General features: G+C 37.5%; 1 protein-coding gene across 1 annotated transcript in view; it reads right to left on the bottom strand.

Moving 5' to 3' along the window:
• COL6A5 (collagen type VI alpha 5 chain) overlaps positions 1-18,244 on the bottom strand; it is a 137,688-nt gene that overhangs the window by 107,795 nt on the left and 11,649 nt on the right. The window contains exon 2 of the mRNA XM_009446456.5: positions 2,129-2,224. Coding sequence (XP_009444731.3) covers positions 2,129-2,195 — 67 coding nt within the window. The 5' untranslated portion in view covers positions 2,196-2,224. The remainder of the gene's footprint in view (positions 1-2,128; positions 2,225-18,244) is intronic.

Here is an 18,244-nt window from a genome sequence, read left to right as displayed (position 1 = left end):
TCCCATGCTGTTCTTGTGATAGTGAGAGTCTCATGAGTTCTCATGGCTTTTCCCCTTTTGCTTGGCACTTCTCTCTACTGCTACCATGTGAAGAAGGACATGTTTGCTTCCACTTCTGCCATGATTGTAATTTTGCTGGGGCCTCCCCAGCCATGAGGAACTGAGTCAATTAAACCTCTTTCCTTTGTAAATTACCTAGTCTTGGGTATTTCTTCATAGCAGTGTAAGAATGGGCCAAAGTTGTCTGAGAACTAACAGCAATTTTTGAAAACATTATAGAGTAAGCAATTGTCTCAGGTGGGAGAACAGAGTCTAAGATGGGGATTTCAGATGAAAGTGCTTGATTGAGGGCACGCAATGTAAGACAAACAGGATAGGACAGGGAACAAGTAGAGAAGGGCATGTCATCAGGTAAGGTCTAGCTTTGACCTGCTCTGCAAGGGGCTCTGGAGCCTAAATTACAGCAGAGCTGTCCCTCTTTGAGGCAAGAGAGCCAGTTTTTTGTGCTACCCTATTATTCAGTCATTGGCTGCAGACCATCCCCAGAAGTTGGAGAGAAGGAGCAGAAGGTTGTAGGCAGAACCTCTTGGTTAAGTGGGAAAACTGAGAACAGTTCCCCTGAGAAAATGGGGCAGAGCCATGAGCTGTTGCCAGCAATATTCACAGTAGCTGGGAGGCGGGTGCACCAGCCAGATAAGAAGAGTCTGGTAAGGGAGGTGCCAATAGTATCTACCTTAGCAGTCATGGTCAGCCGTGCTGCTCCTAAAATTAGTAATGTGCTAGTAAATGTCTAACAACTGGCTCTTTCAAGGTAACTCAGAAATGCATCAGGAAATCTTAGAGTAACACAGTGACAATGCACAGTTAAAAATACTTCTTTGAATGATGTTTTTAGTAATTACAAGAGAGTATAAAACCTTACTTTTCATGCATGCTCTCTCTCTTTTCCTATACAGATAGGCACACACGCACGCACACACACACACTCACACAGTCGTGTGCTTCACAATGACATAATGACATTTCAGTCAACAACAGACTGCATATATGATAGTGGCCTCATACAGTTAAAATTAAGCTGGCTGCGCATGGTGGCTCACACTGTAATCCCAGCACTTTGGAAGGCCAAGGTGGTAGGATCACTTGAGCCCAGGAGATTGAGACCAGCCTGTGCAAGATGATGAAACCCTATCTCTACAAAAAATATAAAAATTAGCCAGGTGTGGGGGAATGCACCTGTAGTCCCAGCTATTTGGGAGGCTGAGGCAGAAGGATTGCTTGAGCCGAGGGAGCAGAGGTTGTAGTGAGCCAAGATTGCATCACTCCACTCTGGCTTGAGTGACAGAGTGAGACTCTGTCTCAAAAAAAACACGATTATAATAGAGCTGAAAAATTCTTATCACCTAATGACATCATAGCTGTCATAATGTGGTAGTGCAAGGTATTGCCTTTTCTGTGTTTAGATGTGTTTAGATATATAACTCCTTACCATTGTATTATACTTGCCTACAATATTCAGCACAGTAACATGCAGTAAAGGTTTGTAGCCTAGGAGCAATAGGTTGTATCATATGCCCTAGGTGTGTAGTAGGCTACACCATCTAGGTATAAGTATACTCTATGATGTTTACACAATGACAAAATCACCTAATGATGCATTTCTCAGAAAGTACACCCATTGTTAAGTGATGTATGACTGTGTGTGTGTGTTTGTGTGTAAATATATATTTCATGCTTGTAAAAGGAAAGGAAGGCAATGGTTTAGTCATGAAAATACTTAGAATTTGTTTTCTGTGTGGGGTTCCTTTTCTTTCATTTATGAGATCAAGATTCAAATGGATCTATAAACAAATGGACTGACTCAATCCATGGAGACATGTGATATTGAGATTGAAGCAAATCAATGGATAATTAAAGTTTTTCTAGCCAGGTGCAACATAACTCATGACTTTTGCTCATGGCTTTGTGCTGTCTTTCACAAGTTAAGTTTGTTTGATATTGTATAACAATTACTAAATGCTGCATACTTTGATTTTTAGTAAATAAATTATTTCTTGCTGTTTATTAAAGTTTACTGAGATGTAAAAAATATTTCCTAAATAATAATAAACATAAAATATACTGATACCTGGGCTCTGGTCTGCCAATGTTTCAGTCCAAATGATTAGGACAAATATAATTAGCAGGATCTTCATTTTGTTAGTGAAGATTTTTTACTTTTGTTCTGCAAAAAAAAATTATTTACATTATGAAAAATTTTATTTTATACCATTAAGTAACTGTCAGGATAGTTGCATTAGGGCATGGTACACTGTAAACAAGTATTTGTCAAGCAGTGCCAAGTGTGTTTATAAAATTCATCAAGCATTTGGAGTATTTGTTGAAAATATTAATGCTAATGTTTGCTGAGCCCTGGCCAAGGCTCAAACACCTTTCTCAGTGCTTGACAAGTGTCATCTAATTTAATCCTCACAACAATATTATAGGGAGGTACAATTACTACACTTATGTGACAGATAAGGAAACTGAAGCACCAAATGGCTTGGTAAGAGGTAGATCGATCCACAGTACTAACCCAGACGAAGCAATTGCATCACCTAACCTCTTAACCACTATGTCATAAGCTTTATACAAAATTAGTGTCCTCACAGAATTTATGTAGTCACTATTCTCTACCCTTTATTGTTATGCCACTATCGTATATATTTATAATTTGGCTTAAAAAGCCAACAGCTACACATGTCTCTTCCTTCACTGAGCCTTGGTGAAAACTGCTTCCTCACTTACAGTTATGCTCAATTTCACAAACTACCTTAGGTTTGGTTTTTCCACATACTTCACAATCAATCAGAATGCTTCATGGGAAATTAAAATCTCAGGAATTTAACCAAATCTGAGTTTGTTCTTTATAAGAATAGAAATAGATTAAAATGGCCAATACTCAAGAAATAGATCTCCCTTAAAACAGATACCAAAGGTGTAAGGGCTGATTTTTAGAGTTCTTTTGAAATTGTTACTCATTCAGGAAGATTGATAGAATCATTGGAAGCTGGATGTGGAGAAGACCCTATAAATCATTTAGATTAAGCCCCCAGTTCAGAGGAAACAACATTTTTATCACCCCAAAAAGAAACCCCAAACCCATAGCAGTCATTCCCCATTCCCCCACTCCCCTTCTATAGGTGCTGGCACTGATCTACTTGCTTTCTCTATGGATTTGCCTATTCTGGACATTTTGTATAAACAGAATCATACAATATGTGGCCTTTATGTTTGGCTTCTTTCATTTAGTATGTTTTCAAGGTTTATCCATGTTATAGTATGTATCAGTACTTAATTCTTTTTTATGGCTGAGTAATATTCCATTGTATGGAGATATATATATATATAATTTAAAACATTAATTGTCAGTTGATGAACATTTGGGTTGTTTCTACTTTGGGCTATTATAAATAATACCGCTATGAACACTTATGTACATGCTGGTGTGAATATATATTTTCATTTATCTGGACTAGGTACCTAGGAGTGAAATATTTGGTCTTATCATAACTCTATGTTTAACATTTTGAGAAACTGCAAAATTGTTTTCCAAAGTGGCCACACTATTTTACATTCCAGCAGGAGTGTATAAAGTTTCCAACTTCTCCACATTGCCATCAACACTTATTTTCCATTTTGTTATTATAGCCATTTTAGTGGGTATAAATGGTTTTCATTTGCATTGCCCTAATGATGAATGATGTTATCTTTTCAGGTACTTAATGGCCATTTGTATCTCTTATTTGGTGAAACATCTATTTAAATGCTTTACCCATTTTTAACTGGGTTTTTTGTCTTTTATTCTTGTAATATAAAAATTCTTTATATACTCTAGATGCTAGAATACTACATGCTTAGCAGATATATGACTTGCTAATATACTCCTGCCATTCTGTGTGTTGTATTTTCACTTTTTAAATGTGTCCTTTGAGGCACAAGTGATTTTAAATTTGATGAAGTCCAATTTATATGGGGTTTTTTGTTTTATTTCGTTCCTAGTGCTTTTAGTGTCATATCTAAAACACCATTGCCTACAGTCATGAAGAGTTACTTGTATGTTTTCTTCTAAGCATTTTATAGTTTAGCCTTGCATTTAGTTCTTTAACCCATTTTAAGTTGTTTTGTGTATGGTGTGAGGTAGGGATACAATTTCACTCTTTCATATGTGGATATACAATTACAGTTGTCCTAGTACCATTTGTTGAAAAGACTTTTCTTTCACCATTGAATTGTCTTCACACCCTCATCAAAAACAAATTTACTATGAGTGGATGGGTTTATTTTTAGACTCTCAATTATATTCTATTCATCTATATTTCTGTCCTTATGCCAGTATCACATAGTTTTGATTATGCTACCTTTTAGAAAGTTTTGAAGTTGGAAAGTGTGAGTCCTTCAACTTTGTTCTTTTTCGAGGTTGTTTTGGCTATTCTGAGCCCTGTGCATTTCTATATGTGTTTTAGAATCACCTTGTCAATTTCCAAAAAAAAAAAGGCATCTGGATTTTGATAGGAATTTCATTGAACAGGTAGATAAATGTATGGAGTTTTAGCATCTTAATATTGTTTTACAATCCATTACTATGGGCTTTCTATGGAGAAGAGAATTTTTAGATCTCCTTATTTCATATTTCACTGATGCTCTTTAAATATAGGAGATCATAAGAATTCAAAGACAAAGAGGTGGCCTTTCTGTACAGCCACGCGAATTCAGAAGCCAATAAATGTTCAGAGCTGTGTATACATCCTTCTTTAGGTTGGGTGTATGTTTAGAGAGTAAGATTAAGCTGGTCTCAACCCAGTAAAGCTCAGTTGAGTTTTGCTTATGAACACTGGAGCCCAGAGTACCTACCCCAGGTGGCCATTCATGCCCACATCCCTTGGCTTAGCTCTGCTCCCATTCTTTCTTCAGCTCAAATTCCCACTTTGCATGTCTTGGCTCCAAAATAGTTGCAATAGTTTAATTTTGTAGAGGTGGAACTGCTGAGTAAAAAGTATATTTACTTTAAGTTTCTTTGGATACTGCCAAATTGCTATCCTTTGGGTACCAAATAATATTCCCTTACCTGCCCCAACATAGTATGTCTCACTATTTTCACTTCACATTCCTATTCGTCTTTTCCATTATTTACACTGTTTTTGTATAAGTTATTCTGATTAGTCTGTCTTTTTTATTGTTCATGCTTCTGAAATGAATAATTTTTTTCAGATGTAAGCTTATTTTAATTCCCTTGGCAAGTAATATATGCCTGGGAACAGGGTGAAATTTGTATTCCTCCAGATAAGATGGATATAGAAGAGGGCAGGTATAGTGCTATAATCTAGGCTCTACCACTCCCAATCCCCTCTTCCAGCCCTGTAGTTATTCGGGGGAAGCCACTCTTTCTATGACTCTTGGTCCTTTGATGGCTCAACCTGTCTCTTTTGTAACATCTTGAAGTTTGGATTTGGTACATGAAGTCAGCAGGCAGTGCTAAATTTCCAGCTTTTCCAAAATTCAAAGTTTCCCATGCCAAAGGAAAAGTGAAAAAAATATTTAGAATATACAGACCCTAAGATATAATAGTAGGGGTCCCTTTGGAGAGAGTTGAATCACATGTCTAAGGCTCCTCCTAACTCTAAAATTCTCTGATCCTGTGATTCTATGAGGAAGGAAGGACCTGAGGTAGAGAGTAGCATGAATGAGTGATACTTTAAGGAATTAATTGGCCATTTTGGAGGAGATATACCCCAAACTAGACTTGGGGCCCAAAGAAACTCCAAGTTTGAATAGCTACCAAGTGAACCAACACACCCTTTCTCACACTTTCAAATGCTCAAACTCTCAGAGGCTGACTGGGAATTCAAAGTTAGTATCACATCTGAGGGAAGGGCACCCCAAGCCCACTTCAGGGTAGACCAACAGCCAAACTGCACATCTGGAGAGAAGGAACACATGCTGAGGGCTGGGCATCAATCAGCTGGCCTTGCTATTTCCTGTGGGGATGCTCAGCACATGTAGATCAGCCACATAGAGATGGGGGCTAAAGCTCCCTAGCCACTGCCAGGAGACAAAATAAGAGAATAATAATAGAGTAATGAATAATCACGTCCCTTCTTTTGATTGCATTCCTTTGGTCAAAAATATCTGTGAAGACAAATCTCACTCATTCTGAATGAGAAACTGTATTTTTTATGGGACAATCTATTTTATAACCTATGGCATGAAGTGTTAAAGTGACTTGGTGAGGTAGGGAGAAAAAGCTTAATTTAGCAAAATATAAAGGCACATGATAAAGCTTGCAACCCTCTAAGAGGTTCAGACACTAAAGGGAAAAAGAAATTATTTAACAAGTTATAACTGCATAGCAAAGGCCTTGGTGTAATTCTTGAATCCATGAGATTGGAAGTATGTAAACAGTTTATTGGAGGTTTAGACTGCTAAATCCTAAATCAAACATGCCACAAATATTGCAAAAGTAATTGCAGTTTTTGCCATTAAAAGTAATGGCAAAGTATAGCATTCTGAAAGAGAAAGTTTAATTTATCTTTCTCTCCTTTTGCAGTCAAAGGAGCAAAAAGTCCTGAAATATGGTAAGAAATAAAGGTCAGGTCATCTCCCCTCTGTCCTCTACACTATTTCCCTTCTCCCTAATGCCTGCCTTCTAGTTTCCCTGGTTAAGCATCCCTCACTCAGGATTTATGCAACAAAAGCTGGCCAGAATATGGAGCTCCAGTAGAGGGAGAAGGGCACAGCTTTAGGAACCACAGTCTCCAGTAGATAAGGGCCGTAGGCTGCAAATGCACCAACCATGCACTCCCACCTGAGGATCTGAGGTCACAGAACCAGTCCATGGCTGAGCTAAAGCTTAAATTCTCGGCTTAGCCTCCCTGGTGCCTTATCCCATTTCTGGAGCATCTGGAAGGCACATTGAGCTTTCCTGTCAAAACAAACTGTGAGGCTAGATAATTATTTAGCCTTATTTTCCTGTGCTGGCTGTCCATCCTGTGGGTGCCATATGACTCTACTTCCTTTGGTTTTCATTACTTTTGTTTCCTCCATGGCACCACTCCTCCACACTCTCAAATCTGTCCACACCCAGACACTCATTCTAGCCACCTGGACTGCCAAGTCCCTCCTCTTCTTTGGTACCTATCATATTCTGCCTTGTACTGAAGTTACTGAAAGACTTTCTTAATCCCCCACTTCTCCTCCTTACCCAGTAACACACACACACACTCTCTCTCTCTCACACACACTCACACATACACACCGACCACTAACACCTATAAACTCCTTGAAGGCAGGACTGGACTCTTCGTTCCTTGTCACTGAACTCCCCACCTGCTTAGGTCAGTGCCTGCTTTAGAACAGGTTCTCAAGAAGTATTTGCTGGATTGAGTTAATTACTGAGGAAGTGATTAAAAGCCCCATTTATCCAACTATTGTGCCTATTAAACCTCACACAGAAGGAATTCCAGAAATTTCTAGAAGCAAAAGGCCATGTTTGGAATATCCTGTGACTGATAAAGTAAGGATCTATGCATGGGAAGCAAACTCCACTGATTTGAGCAACTCTGGGGCACAGCTGAACACCATATTGGAGCATTCCAGACAAGTCCCAGGGAGCCTGCTGTAGCAGGAGAGGCTGTGTAAACCATCCTGGTTCCATCTTTTCAAAAGGCAGAGGCCTTACAAATCTTCCAGGGTCAGCCCTGGGAAGAAGTAGGTGTGGCGAGGAGGTTTGGCAGCAGTATTAGGACCAGTATGTCCTTTAATACAGGCTGGGTAAAGAATCTGAGAAGTGAAGATGCAGAGTTCTTGCCTGGCTAGAAAAAACTTCATTCCAATGCCACAGACATTTCTGAACAATCATGACGCATGAAGCTTACTGCATACAATATGAGAAAATGAAGATGAAGACCTAGTCCTTACCTAAAATAAGAATAGAATCTTTGCCTGACCAAATCCAACTCATGATTTAGAACCTGATTCAGCAAATTTTTCCCACCTCTGTAGTCTCACTGAACCTTATAATTTATATATATATCCACACATATATATGCATGCTTGGGTCTGAGAGATTATTTATCCATTCAACAAATATTCCTCAAGTGCCAACAATGTTCTTAGCACTTTTGTAGGCAGTTTGGATTTAGCCGTGGACAAAACAGACAAAAAGCTTGCCTGGAGACTTGTAATCTGGTTGCCTACATGTCCACCTCCCATTCTGAACTGCAAACTTCTTTAGAGTAGAGACCAAGTATGTTTGATACACCTTTATGTCTCCAGTGCTTGGCAGAGTGAGTATTCAGGAAGAAAGGAAAAGAGGAAATGAAGGCAGGTCGGAAGGCAAGTGCTCGTGCAAATGCTGATAAAATACGGGAGGATGAGGTATTATTTCAAATGAGGGAATTGACAAAAATATCATGCACAAAGGGGAAGAGGAGAGATCAAGGATCCCAGGTAGAGAGGTGTCTACAACTGGATTACACAGCACATCCGCAGGAGGAAACTGTTTCTCAAGTTCTTCTTTTTGGGAAATGTCTGATATCACATTCTAATAATACCCTTATCAGAGGAAACTGGATTAGGACAGAAGGCAGGAATGCTTATGCCACCAGCTCCTAAAACCAAAACAAATAAGACCTATCAGAAACACGGGCTACAGTTTAATTAACACATCTAACAACCATCACGTTCCCAGTCTTCCAACACTGCCGCTTATAGATAATTTATGGAACTGAAATAGGCTTTGGACACAGAGTAAAACACATAAAATTCTTCCTCCAAGAGCACACAATCTATTTGGGGAGCCAGGACAGTGGCATGAAAAGATGAAATATAGAAAGCCACAAACATTAGCCCCCTAATAACTATGGGGGTTATTTTGTAAGGTCAGTAAAGGTCATAAACCTATTGGTTTTGACTAAAATGTCACTGCAGGCTCCATCATACAATAACTGTCTATGGCATTTACTTCAATGCCTACCCCATAGTAGGTGCATAGTGAATATTTGTTAAAAGAATAAATGAACATGATGTTTCAAAATAAATTGTAAAGAACAGTTAGAATGCAGTTTAAAGAATAAAATACAGTACTTCAGAGTATAATTTATAAAAAGGCATCAAAAGGAAATATACAAAAGCCCTTGATATACTCTAAAGACTTCTACAACTTTGATCAGGCATTGTGGAAAGAATATCAAGGAATCGGAACTCATAATTCAAACCATGAGCTCCTCTCTGAGACTTGCTTCTGTAATCTATAAAACAAGAGGGTTGGACTTGAGCTATAGAATGATCTCATTTTGTAAATTAGAGTACAGGCCGTCTGGGAACATGGGCTCAACCAAAGGCATAAAATGAGTGAGCAGGTCCAGCCCTACAAGGTGTGGGCCTCTCAGAAGGGCAAGACGTCACCCTTCTTGCAAGAACATTGGCAAAAACCAACCACACTGATATATACAGAAGCCCCCTCTATCAGAGCCCAGGCATCAGAATTTTGTTTCAAGTATTATTAATTACTGTTCAAGTATCTAACCCATAAGCCTCTTTTACACCAGATTTTAAAAAATAAACATCCCTAGATAGAAGAATGTCTTGCTTATGTTACTAATCCTTCTATTTGCCACAACTTCATAAGGCCTATTATATCCACATGGAAATAAATGACATTGGACCACAGCTGCCATACAAATCATGAAGGCCCCAAGTCAGCAGCATTACTATCCATAGTTTCAGTAGCCTGCTTTCCTGCTCTAGGACCCTTATGGGGTCTAGTTGCATGCCTCATTATTAGGGTTGTGGCTGAGAAAACCAAATGTGGCTTGGCTCACTCTTCTCATTATTACTTTCTTAAGAAAGAACAGGCTGTGGGCTGGTGATTCACAATTTTGGCTGCACACTAGAGAGCTATTAAAAATATTGATGCCAGGTCCCACTCCCAGTTTCTGACTCAATTGGTCAGGGGCATGGTCTGAATACTGGGATTTTTTTAAACACTCCTGGTGATTCCAATGTGCAGCCAAGGTTGACGACCACTAAGTTAGGCCATCCTGAATGGTGTAAGCAAGCTCTCTGTAGAAAACACAGAGGTACAGTCCCAGAGACAAAATCTGGGCCTCAATGTCTTTATCTGTAAGTTGTGGTCAATAATAGCTATAACATTGTGTTGTTGAGAAGTTTACATGAGATCATGTACATAAAACATCTTAGGCCGGGCGCAGTGGCTCACGCCTGTAATCCCAGCACTTTGGGAGGCCAAGACGGGCAGATCACGAGGTCAGGAGATTGAGACCATCCCGGCTAACACGGTGAAACCCCGTCTCTACTAAAAATACAAAAAAATTAGCCGGGCGTAGTAGCGGGCGCCTGTAGTCCCAGCTACTCGGGAGGCTGAGACAGGAGAATAGCGTGAACCCGGGAGGCGGAGCTTGCAGTGAGCCGAGATCGCACCGCTGCTCTCCAGCCTGGGCGACAGAGCGAGACTCCGTCTCAAAACAAAACAAAACAAAACAAAACATCTTAAAGGAGACATCTGTTGATTTTGTCTGCCCAACGTTCATTACTCCTTCTGAGGATTCTCCTTCCCCACTTTCAAACCATGTAGTTGCTGAAATCTTGACCTCACTCCTACTCCAGGAAAGTACACCTGGCTTAGGCCAGCATTGCTACAGTCACTGTGATTGATCCAACAATGAGCACCTGACCTACACCATCAAAGTCAGAGAGCATCAGCCAATATACAGGTTTTGCCACCATGAAGAAGAATCCCAAGATCAAGAGAGACGTATCTTTGATGACATCAACTGAGCACCTTGATCAGCCTGATCAATCCCTCGACTTTTCAGGTGTCTCAGTCAATAAATTCTATTTTGTGTTTGAGCTAGTTTGGGTTGGGTTTTACTAATACATGAGCAAAAAGAATCCTGACCAGAATTCAATTGACAACCTTTGAAAATGCCTGGATACCAGACCTGCTGGGATATCCAATATTAGGGCCTCTATTGATGGTTCTTTCCTGCTGCAACTTTGCAGAACAAGACTCACTGGAGAGATCTCGAATTCCTAGTCCCTTTGCATCTGACCAGGCATCGTAGTATCCACATCGTTTTTCCCTCTGCTTCAAGGCTGAAGGACTTTGCGCTTTTCTTAAGTGCAAACTCAAATCCTAATTATACTTCAGAACTAGACCTGCCTTCTCTCTGACTACTGCAGCCTCTATCTAATCCTCCATGTTTCCATCTGCCCCAAACACTCAGTCTACATCACCATCACCATTTTTTAATAGCTAAGATGTATACTGTATTTAGCTGTACTGTTTAGTTGTGTGTATATGTTTGGTAGTGCTATCTCCACTGAAACTTTTGAGAGAAGGGACCATGTTTTCTTCTACTTTGGGGTTGTCCTAATACAATGCAAAGCAAGTAAATGCTTGCTAAACTTAAAGGATATAGTAGGTTAGGGGTAAATGCAGAAATGGTTATGCAGAGTATGATCCCAATTTTTTAAAACGTCATATGCATTTATTTCTAAGATGTGGGGTCGAGGATATTTTTGGTTCATTCTTAAATTAGAGATTATTTTTCTGAAGTAAAGCAAACATAAAAATTTGAGAAAAAAATCACAAATATAGTATGTGGCTTCCCAGGACAGTGCCAATTTATGACTGTGGTCCCAGTGCAACGATTAATAGCACCTTAGTTATTTCTTAAAATTGCCCTGGGACTATGGTTTCTAGTTTGCTATGTGGTAGCCTGGAAGTAAGTTGTCACTCCATCCTAAAAACAAGTGAAAAACTAAGCAAACCGAAAATTAACAATTTTTCTTTGTCACAGAGAAAACCGCTGCCCCAAAATTAAAGAGACAGACAGGAGGATACAGAAAATCACAAGTACAATTTATTGGAGCAGAGACTCATGAGCTGAAACCTTTGCAGGAACCAGTGCTGGGGTAGGAAAACTTGAAGTGTAATTGACAAATGGCTGGAGGTTCAATGTGGACAAGTCTAATAGTTAAAAATTCCAGAAAAGCAAGTGTTAAAGTGGCACCCACACTTTCATTAAGTTTTACCTCAGGGAGCTCTATCAAACTCTCACAGTAAAGATAAAAGAAAAAATTCCTCATTATTCAGCAGGGTGAGGGGAATGGAAACCATTTTTAAATACACCACAGCACACTATTCTTCTTAACAAGGCATGTTCTCAAGAGAAACTATTTCACCAGAACTCAACCTGCTGGGGTTTTATCAGAATCTAGCTGGCCTAGACGAAAGGAAATACCCAACTCTAGTCCCCATTACACCATCCTGTCCCTCCCAAGAGTGGTGGAAGAGAGGATGAGAGGCATTTGTAAAGTTCATAGCTCGGGAACACAGGCTCACTAAAGGACTGAAACCTAATCAGAGAACTATAGAATGCTTCTTCTCACTCCATATACCACTAAATCTGCCACTACATCATTAAAGTCTCATTTACAGGATGAGTAAGGGGGAATTTGAATTATTTTGTTATTATAAGTTATTTGCACTATCTGTGAAGCAGTATAGTGATATTTGAAAGTATACTTGGATTAGTTATAAATGCAAACTCTAGAGCAACCACTAAAGAATGAAGTATAACTGATATGCTAAGTAAGGAGAGAGAATTGAATCCTAAAATGCTCAACTAAAACCACAAAAAACAGAAAAGAGTAGAAGACAAAATTGGAACAAAAGACGAAGGCAACAAATGGAATATAGTAACAAATATGGTAGATATTAATGCATCTGTATTAATAATCGCTATAATGGTTTAAATGCACAACTAAAAGAGATTGTCAGAAATTAAAACAAATTGAATATATGTTCTCTTCAAGGAACCTGTTTAAATATAGATAAATGTAGATTAAAAGAAATTAGATACAGAAAGATATACCATGCCAATGCTAATTAAAAGAAAGCAGGAGTAACCACATTAATTTCAGACAGAGAAAACTTCAGAGCCAGGAAAGTTATCAGAGATAAAGAGGGGCATTAGAGATATTCCATGTTCATGGATAGAAAGACTCAGTACTGTCAAGATGTCAGTTCTTCCCAAATTGATCTGTAGATTTAACACAATCCCAATCAATGTCAGCAAGTTATTTTGATATTGACAAACTGATTCTAAAGTTTATATGAAGAGGCAAAAGACTCAGAATAAACAATACAATTTTAAAGGAGAAGAACAAAGTTGGAGGACTGACACTTCCTGACTTCAAGACCTTCTGTAAAGCTACAGTAATCAAGACAGTGTAGTACTGGTGAAAGAACAGACAAATCAATGGAACAGACTGGAGAGCCCAGAAATAGACCTGCAAAAATACAGTCAACTGGTCTTTGACAAAGCAGCAAATGCTATACAATGGAGCAAAGACAGTTTTTTCAACAAACAGTGCTGAAACAACCAGACATCCACATGCAAAATATATATATATATATGGAGAGAGACAGAGACAGAGAGAGAGAGAGAGAAAGAAACCTTACACCCTTCCCAAAAATTATCTCAAAATGGGTCACAGACCTAAATGCAAAATGCAAAACCATAAGCTCCTAGAATATAACATAGGAGAAAATCTAGATGACATTGGGTTTGGCAACGACTTATGAAATACAACACCAAAGACAAGATCCATGAAAAAAATAATTAATGAACTGCACTTCATTAACATTAAAATGTCATGCTTTATGAAGGGCACTGTCAACAAAATGAGAAAACAAGCCACAGATTGGTAGGCAGGGGAAGGTTTGCAAAAGACATATCCGATAAAGGACTATTACCCAAAATATACGAAGAACTCTGAAAACTCAACAATAAGAAAACAAAATATCTAATATCTGAACAGACTTCTCATCGAAGAAGACATGCAGATGGCTAACAAGCATATGAAAAGATGGTTAACATCATATGTCATTACGGAATTGCAAATTAAGAGTAAGATGCTACTACACACCCATTAGTATGGTGAAAATCCAAAACACTGACAACACCAAATGCTGGCAAGAATGTGAAACAATAGGAACTCTCATTTACTACTGACAGGGATTAATGCAAAATGGCACAGCCACTTTGGAAGACAATTTAATAGTTTCCTACAAAACTAAACATATTCATCCCATATAATCCAGCAATCATGCTTCCTGGTATTTACCCAAATGAGTTGAAAACTTACATCCATACAAAAAACTACACGTGGATGTTCAGCCTTATTGATAATTGCCAAAACTTGGAAGCAAACAGTATACCTTTTAGTTGGTGAACAGATAAACTATGGTATATTCAGGCCAATAGATTATTTAGGACTAAAATGAAATATACTATCAAGCCATTAAGAGACATGAACCTTAAATGCATATTAATAAATGAAAGAAGCCAATCTGAAAAGGCTATATACTGTATTTTTACAACTGTATGACATTCTGGAAAGGGTAAAACTATAAAGACAGTAAAAAGATTTGTGGCTGTCAGTGGTTAGGAGGTATGGAGGGATGAACAGGTGGAGCACAGACGATTTTTAAAAACTATTCTGTCTGATCCTATCATAATGGATACATGTCATTATACATTTGCCAAAATTCATCAAATGTACATTCCCAAGAGTGAACCCTAACATAAACTTTGGACTTTGGATGATAATGATGTGTCAGTGTAGGTTCATCGATTGTAATAAATGTACCACATTGGTGCAGGATATTGATAGCAGGGGAGGCCTCGTGTGTTTGGGGTAGGGGGGCATATAGGAACTTTGTACTTTTTGTTCAATTTTGCTGTGAACTTAAATAGAACATCAGTTTGGGCACGAGAGACTTTTTGGGATTATGGAAATGCTCTCTATACTGATTATGGTTACATGGAAATATGCATTTGCCAAAAAGTTCTAATAGTACACTTAAAATTGATGCATTATATTATATATAAATTATATCTCAAAAGGGTTGACTTTGTTAAGTGCACAGTTTGGATGATGAATTATTTTATCATAAGAATGGTATAACAAACAAAGGGCTGTGGTAGTAGTCTGGACTAGCAATAAAGGCGTGCACAGAGCCTTTAAAAATAATAACAGAACAAACTTGGCCTGCTTTATTATCCCCAATGAGCAAGCAATGTTAATCAATGTCAGTAACAATCTTCACCTTCGTGGCTGCATGGACTGCTTTCACCACAAATGATACATATTCCCATTCCCTAGAGACATAATAAAACTCCTACTGGTTTGGATGTATTCTTCCAGAAGGTTTCCCTCTGCATAAATGAATCATAATCTACATTAGTCGAATGCTGTCTGCATCTTAAAATCAGTATATGATCAAAACAGGCCTAAGCTTAAATATCCCCCTCATAATATGAATTTGAAGAATCCAAGAATAAATCAGAAGTTTTACCCCAAATGTGTAAATTATTATCACTTTATTAAAACTTTAATAGCAAAATTATTAAAAATTGGCATTAGAGTACAAGAACAATATTCTCAGCACTGGTACCTGCTGGATTGTTCTTGAAGCCACTGCATTACATTTACGCCACACTAAGCAGATGCTCGTTTGCAGCTGATGTCTAGGAAGAGCATGTTATTTGGAGATCTATTGGGGATTTTTCCCGTAAAACTTCCTTTTTTTCTTCATTCTCTTTATATTCTTTCTGGTGTTCGGTATGAAAATGATTTAATATAAATATTGGTTATTTGGTAATTTTCCTTGTCTTAAAATTTTGAGCTGATGTAGTTGTCATTCCCCCATAACAAACGGTCATGAATTGTGAACAATTTAAAAGTAGAATTTTTCTTGAAAATTAATGGTCTAGGTGGAAGTAAATAACTAAAAATAAAATCCACTTCATAAAGATAACTTTCTGTAATATCATGAGTGCTAATATACTAAGCTAAACTTTTCTGTAAAGAAAAAGTAAGTAAATATTTCAGGCTTTGTAGGCCAGACCGTCTCCAGGACAAATATACTACTCAATTTTGCCCTTCCAAAAGCAGCCACAGAAAATATGTAAACAAACAAGCATGACTGCAGAAGCACCTATGACTTCTGCGGGTCCTACACACTTTTGCCTTATGGGATCCTCTCATAATAAAATGAATTAAAAATTATTTTTGCTGTAGGTCCTATACACTTTTGCTTTATAGGATTCTCTTACCATAATAAAATAAATTAAAAATTATTTTTGATATAACTTTAAGTACTTTAAAATTTAATTTATTTCTGTTTTAGGCAAAATTTAATAGACTTATGAGTCCTAAAAATTACATTTTTTTCCTTGTGTGAGAAAAAATTAAACAATTTTTGACCTAAATATTCATTTTTCTTCTAATTTTTTTTAAATTAAACATTTCATAGGCTTCTAAAAAACTGTGCCTAATGGATAAATTGGCCCTGCATGGCTGTGCTCCAACAAAACTTTATTAGGTGGCAAGTTGTTAAACCCGCACAAAACAATTATACATGTTTAGTATTGTTATATAATCTCTATTATTCTGCCTGGCATTGTTTCTTAAATTTTAAAAACAATTGATGGCTCAAATATTCTTCCTAAATGTACCTACCTCATTTATACTGTATTAATAATCATATTAACTGTCAATCTATTTCTATATGTATTTAACCATTTGAAAGTCCTTAAAAATTGTCACAGACTGGATTGACCACACTAGTTGAAACCAACATCCATTCTGATTAGTCAATGCCTACTCATTGTTGACTATTTTTAATATCACTCTTGTATCTACTTCATTCATCTTAACAGCTGCATAGTACTCCTTTATATCAATGTTTATTTAACCAATTCTTTATAAATAGATATTTAGATTGTTTCCACCTTTTTAACAATTCCAAACAATGTTGCAATAAACAACATTGCACAGTGGAAGAAGTATTATATTTCTAAAGGATCACTTACTACGAATGGAAATTTGGGGTCAAAAGGAATGTATATCTAAAATTATGGCCAATATTAGACAACTGCAGCAAAAAGGTATGCCAAATCATATTTTCCCTCAGGAACATATGGAAGTCCTTATTTCCCCACACTCTCACAACATACTTTTGAAGTTTTGGAATCCTGATTGGGGGGAAAAAATTCCACATTACCACATGGCTCTTTGAATTTGCATTTCTATAATTACTAGTTAGATTGGGAAAGGTATTTTTCTATGAACTGTACACTTAAGATTTTTGACCATTTTGCCTGTGAGTGCTTGTCTTTGCATTTATTTTTATGTGCTCTTGATATATTATGAATATACACAGTCCTAGATGTTTTATATTTGTTGCTATTATAAATTGAATCTTTTCTCTTACTCATGTTACTAAATTATTTATATTGACCACTTTGCTGAACTTTCTTGTTGGCTTGCTTAGACTTTTCCAGTATATTCTCATTTTAAATAAAAATAACAATAATTTTGCCTTCCCCTTTCTCAATGTATATACCTTATATTATTACATTTACCAGAACTTCAACAAAGTGGTTAAAGAGTGGTGTTGATAATGTTCCTAACTTAATGGTAATTTTTTTTTTTTTTTTTTTTTTGAGACTGAGTCTTGCTCTGTCACCCAGGCTGGAGTGCAGTGGCGCAATCTCGGCTCACTGCAAGCTCCGCCTCCCAGGTTCACGCCATTCTCCTGCCTCAGCCTCCCAAGTAGCTGGGACTACAGGCGCCTGCCACCACGCCCGGCTAATTTTTTGTATTTTTAGTAGAGACGGGGTTTCACCATGTTAGCCAGGATGGTCTCGATCACCTGACCTCGTGATCCGCCCGCCTCAGCCTCCGAAAGCGCTGGGATTACAGGCATGAGCCACCATGCTCGGCCAGTTAATAGTAATATTTTAAGTGTTTTCTTCATTACACATGTTATGATGGCAGTTGGTTTGTAATATATATTTCTAATTATGTTAAAATATTTCTTCTTATTTTAACCTAAGATTTAAGAAAATCAAGAATAGCTGCTAAATTTTACCTTGCCAAATACCTTTTCAGCACCTACTACAATGATCACATATGCTTTTTCTTTTCAAATATAACCATATATTGAACTTTATTTACAAAATATTAGTGAATAGAGTTATTAATATTGAATGATTTTTGCTTTTCTAAAATAAATTCCACTTCATTATCCTACATTTCCTTTTATGTGCTGTTGAATTTTACTTGCTAATATTTGATTCGGGAATTTTGCATTATTGTTCAAAGGTGA

The sequence above is a fragment of the Pan troglodytes genome, chromosome 2 (assembly GCF_028858775.2).
Source record: "Pan troglodytes isolate AG18354 chromosome 2, NHGRI_mPanTro3-v2.0_pri, whole genome shotgun sequence".
Taxonomy (NCBI): domain Eukaryota; kingdom Metazoa; phylum Chordata; class Mammalia; order Primates; family Hominidae; genus Pan; species Pan troglodytes.
The sequence above is the reverse complement of the archived record's forward strand: the minus strand, read 5'-3'. Positions and strand labels throughout refer to the sequence as shown.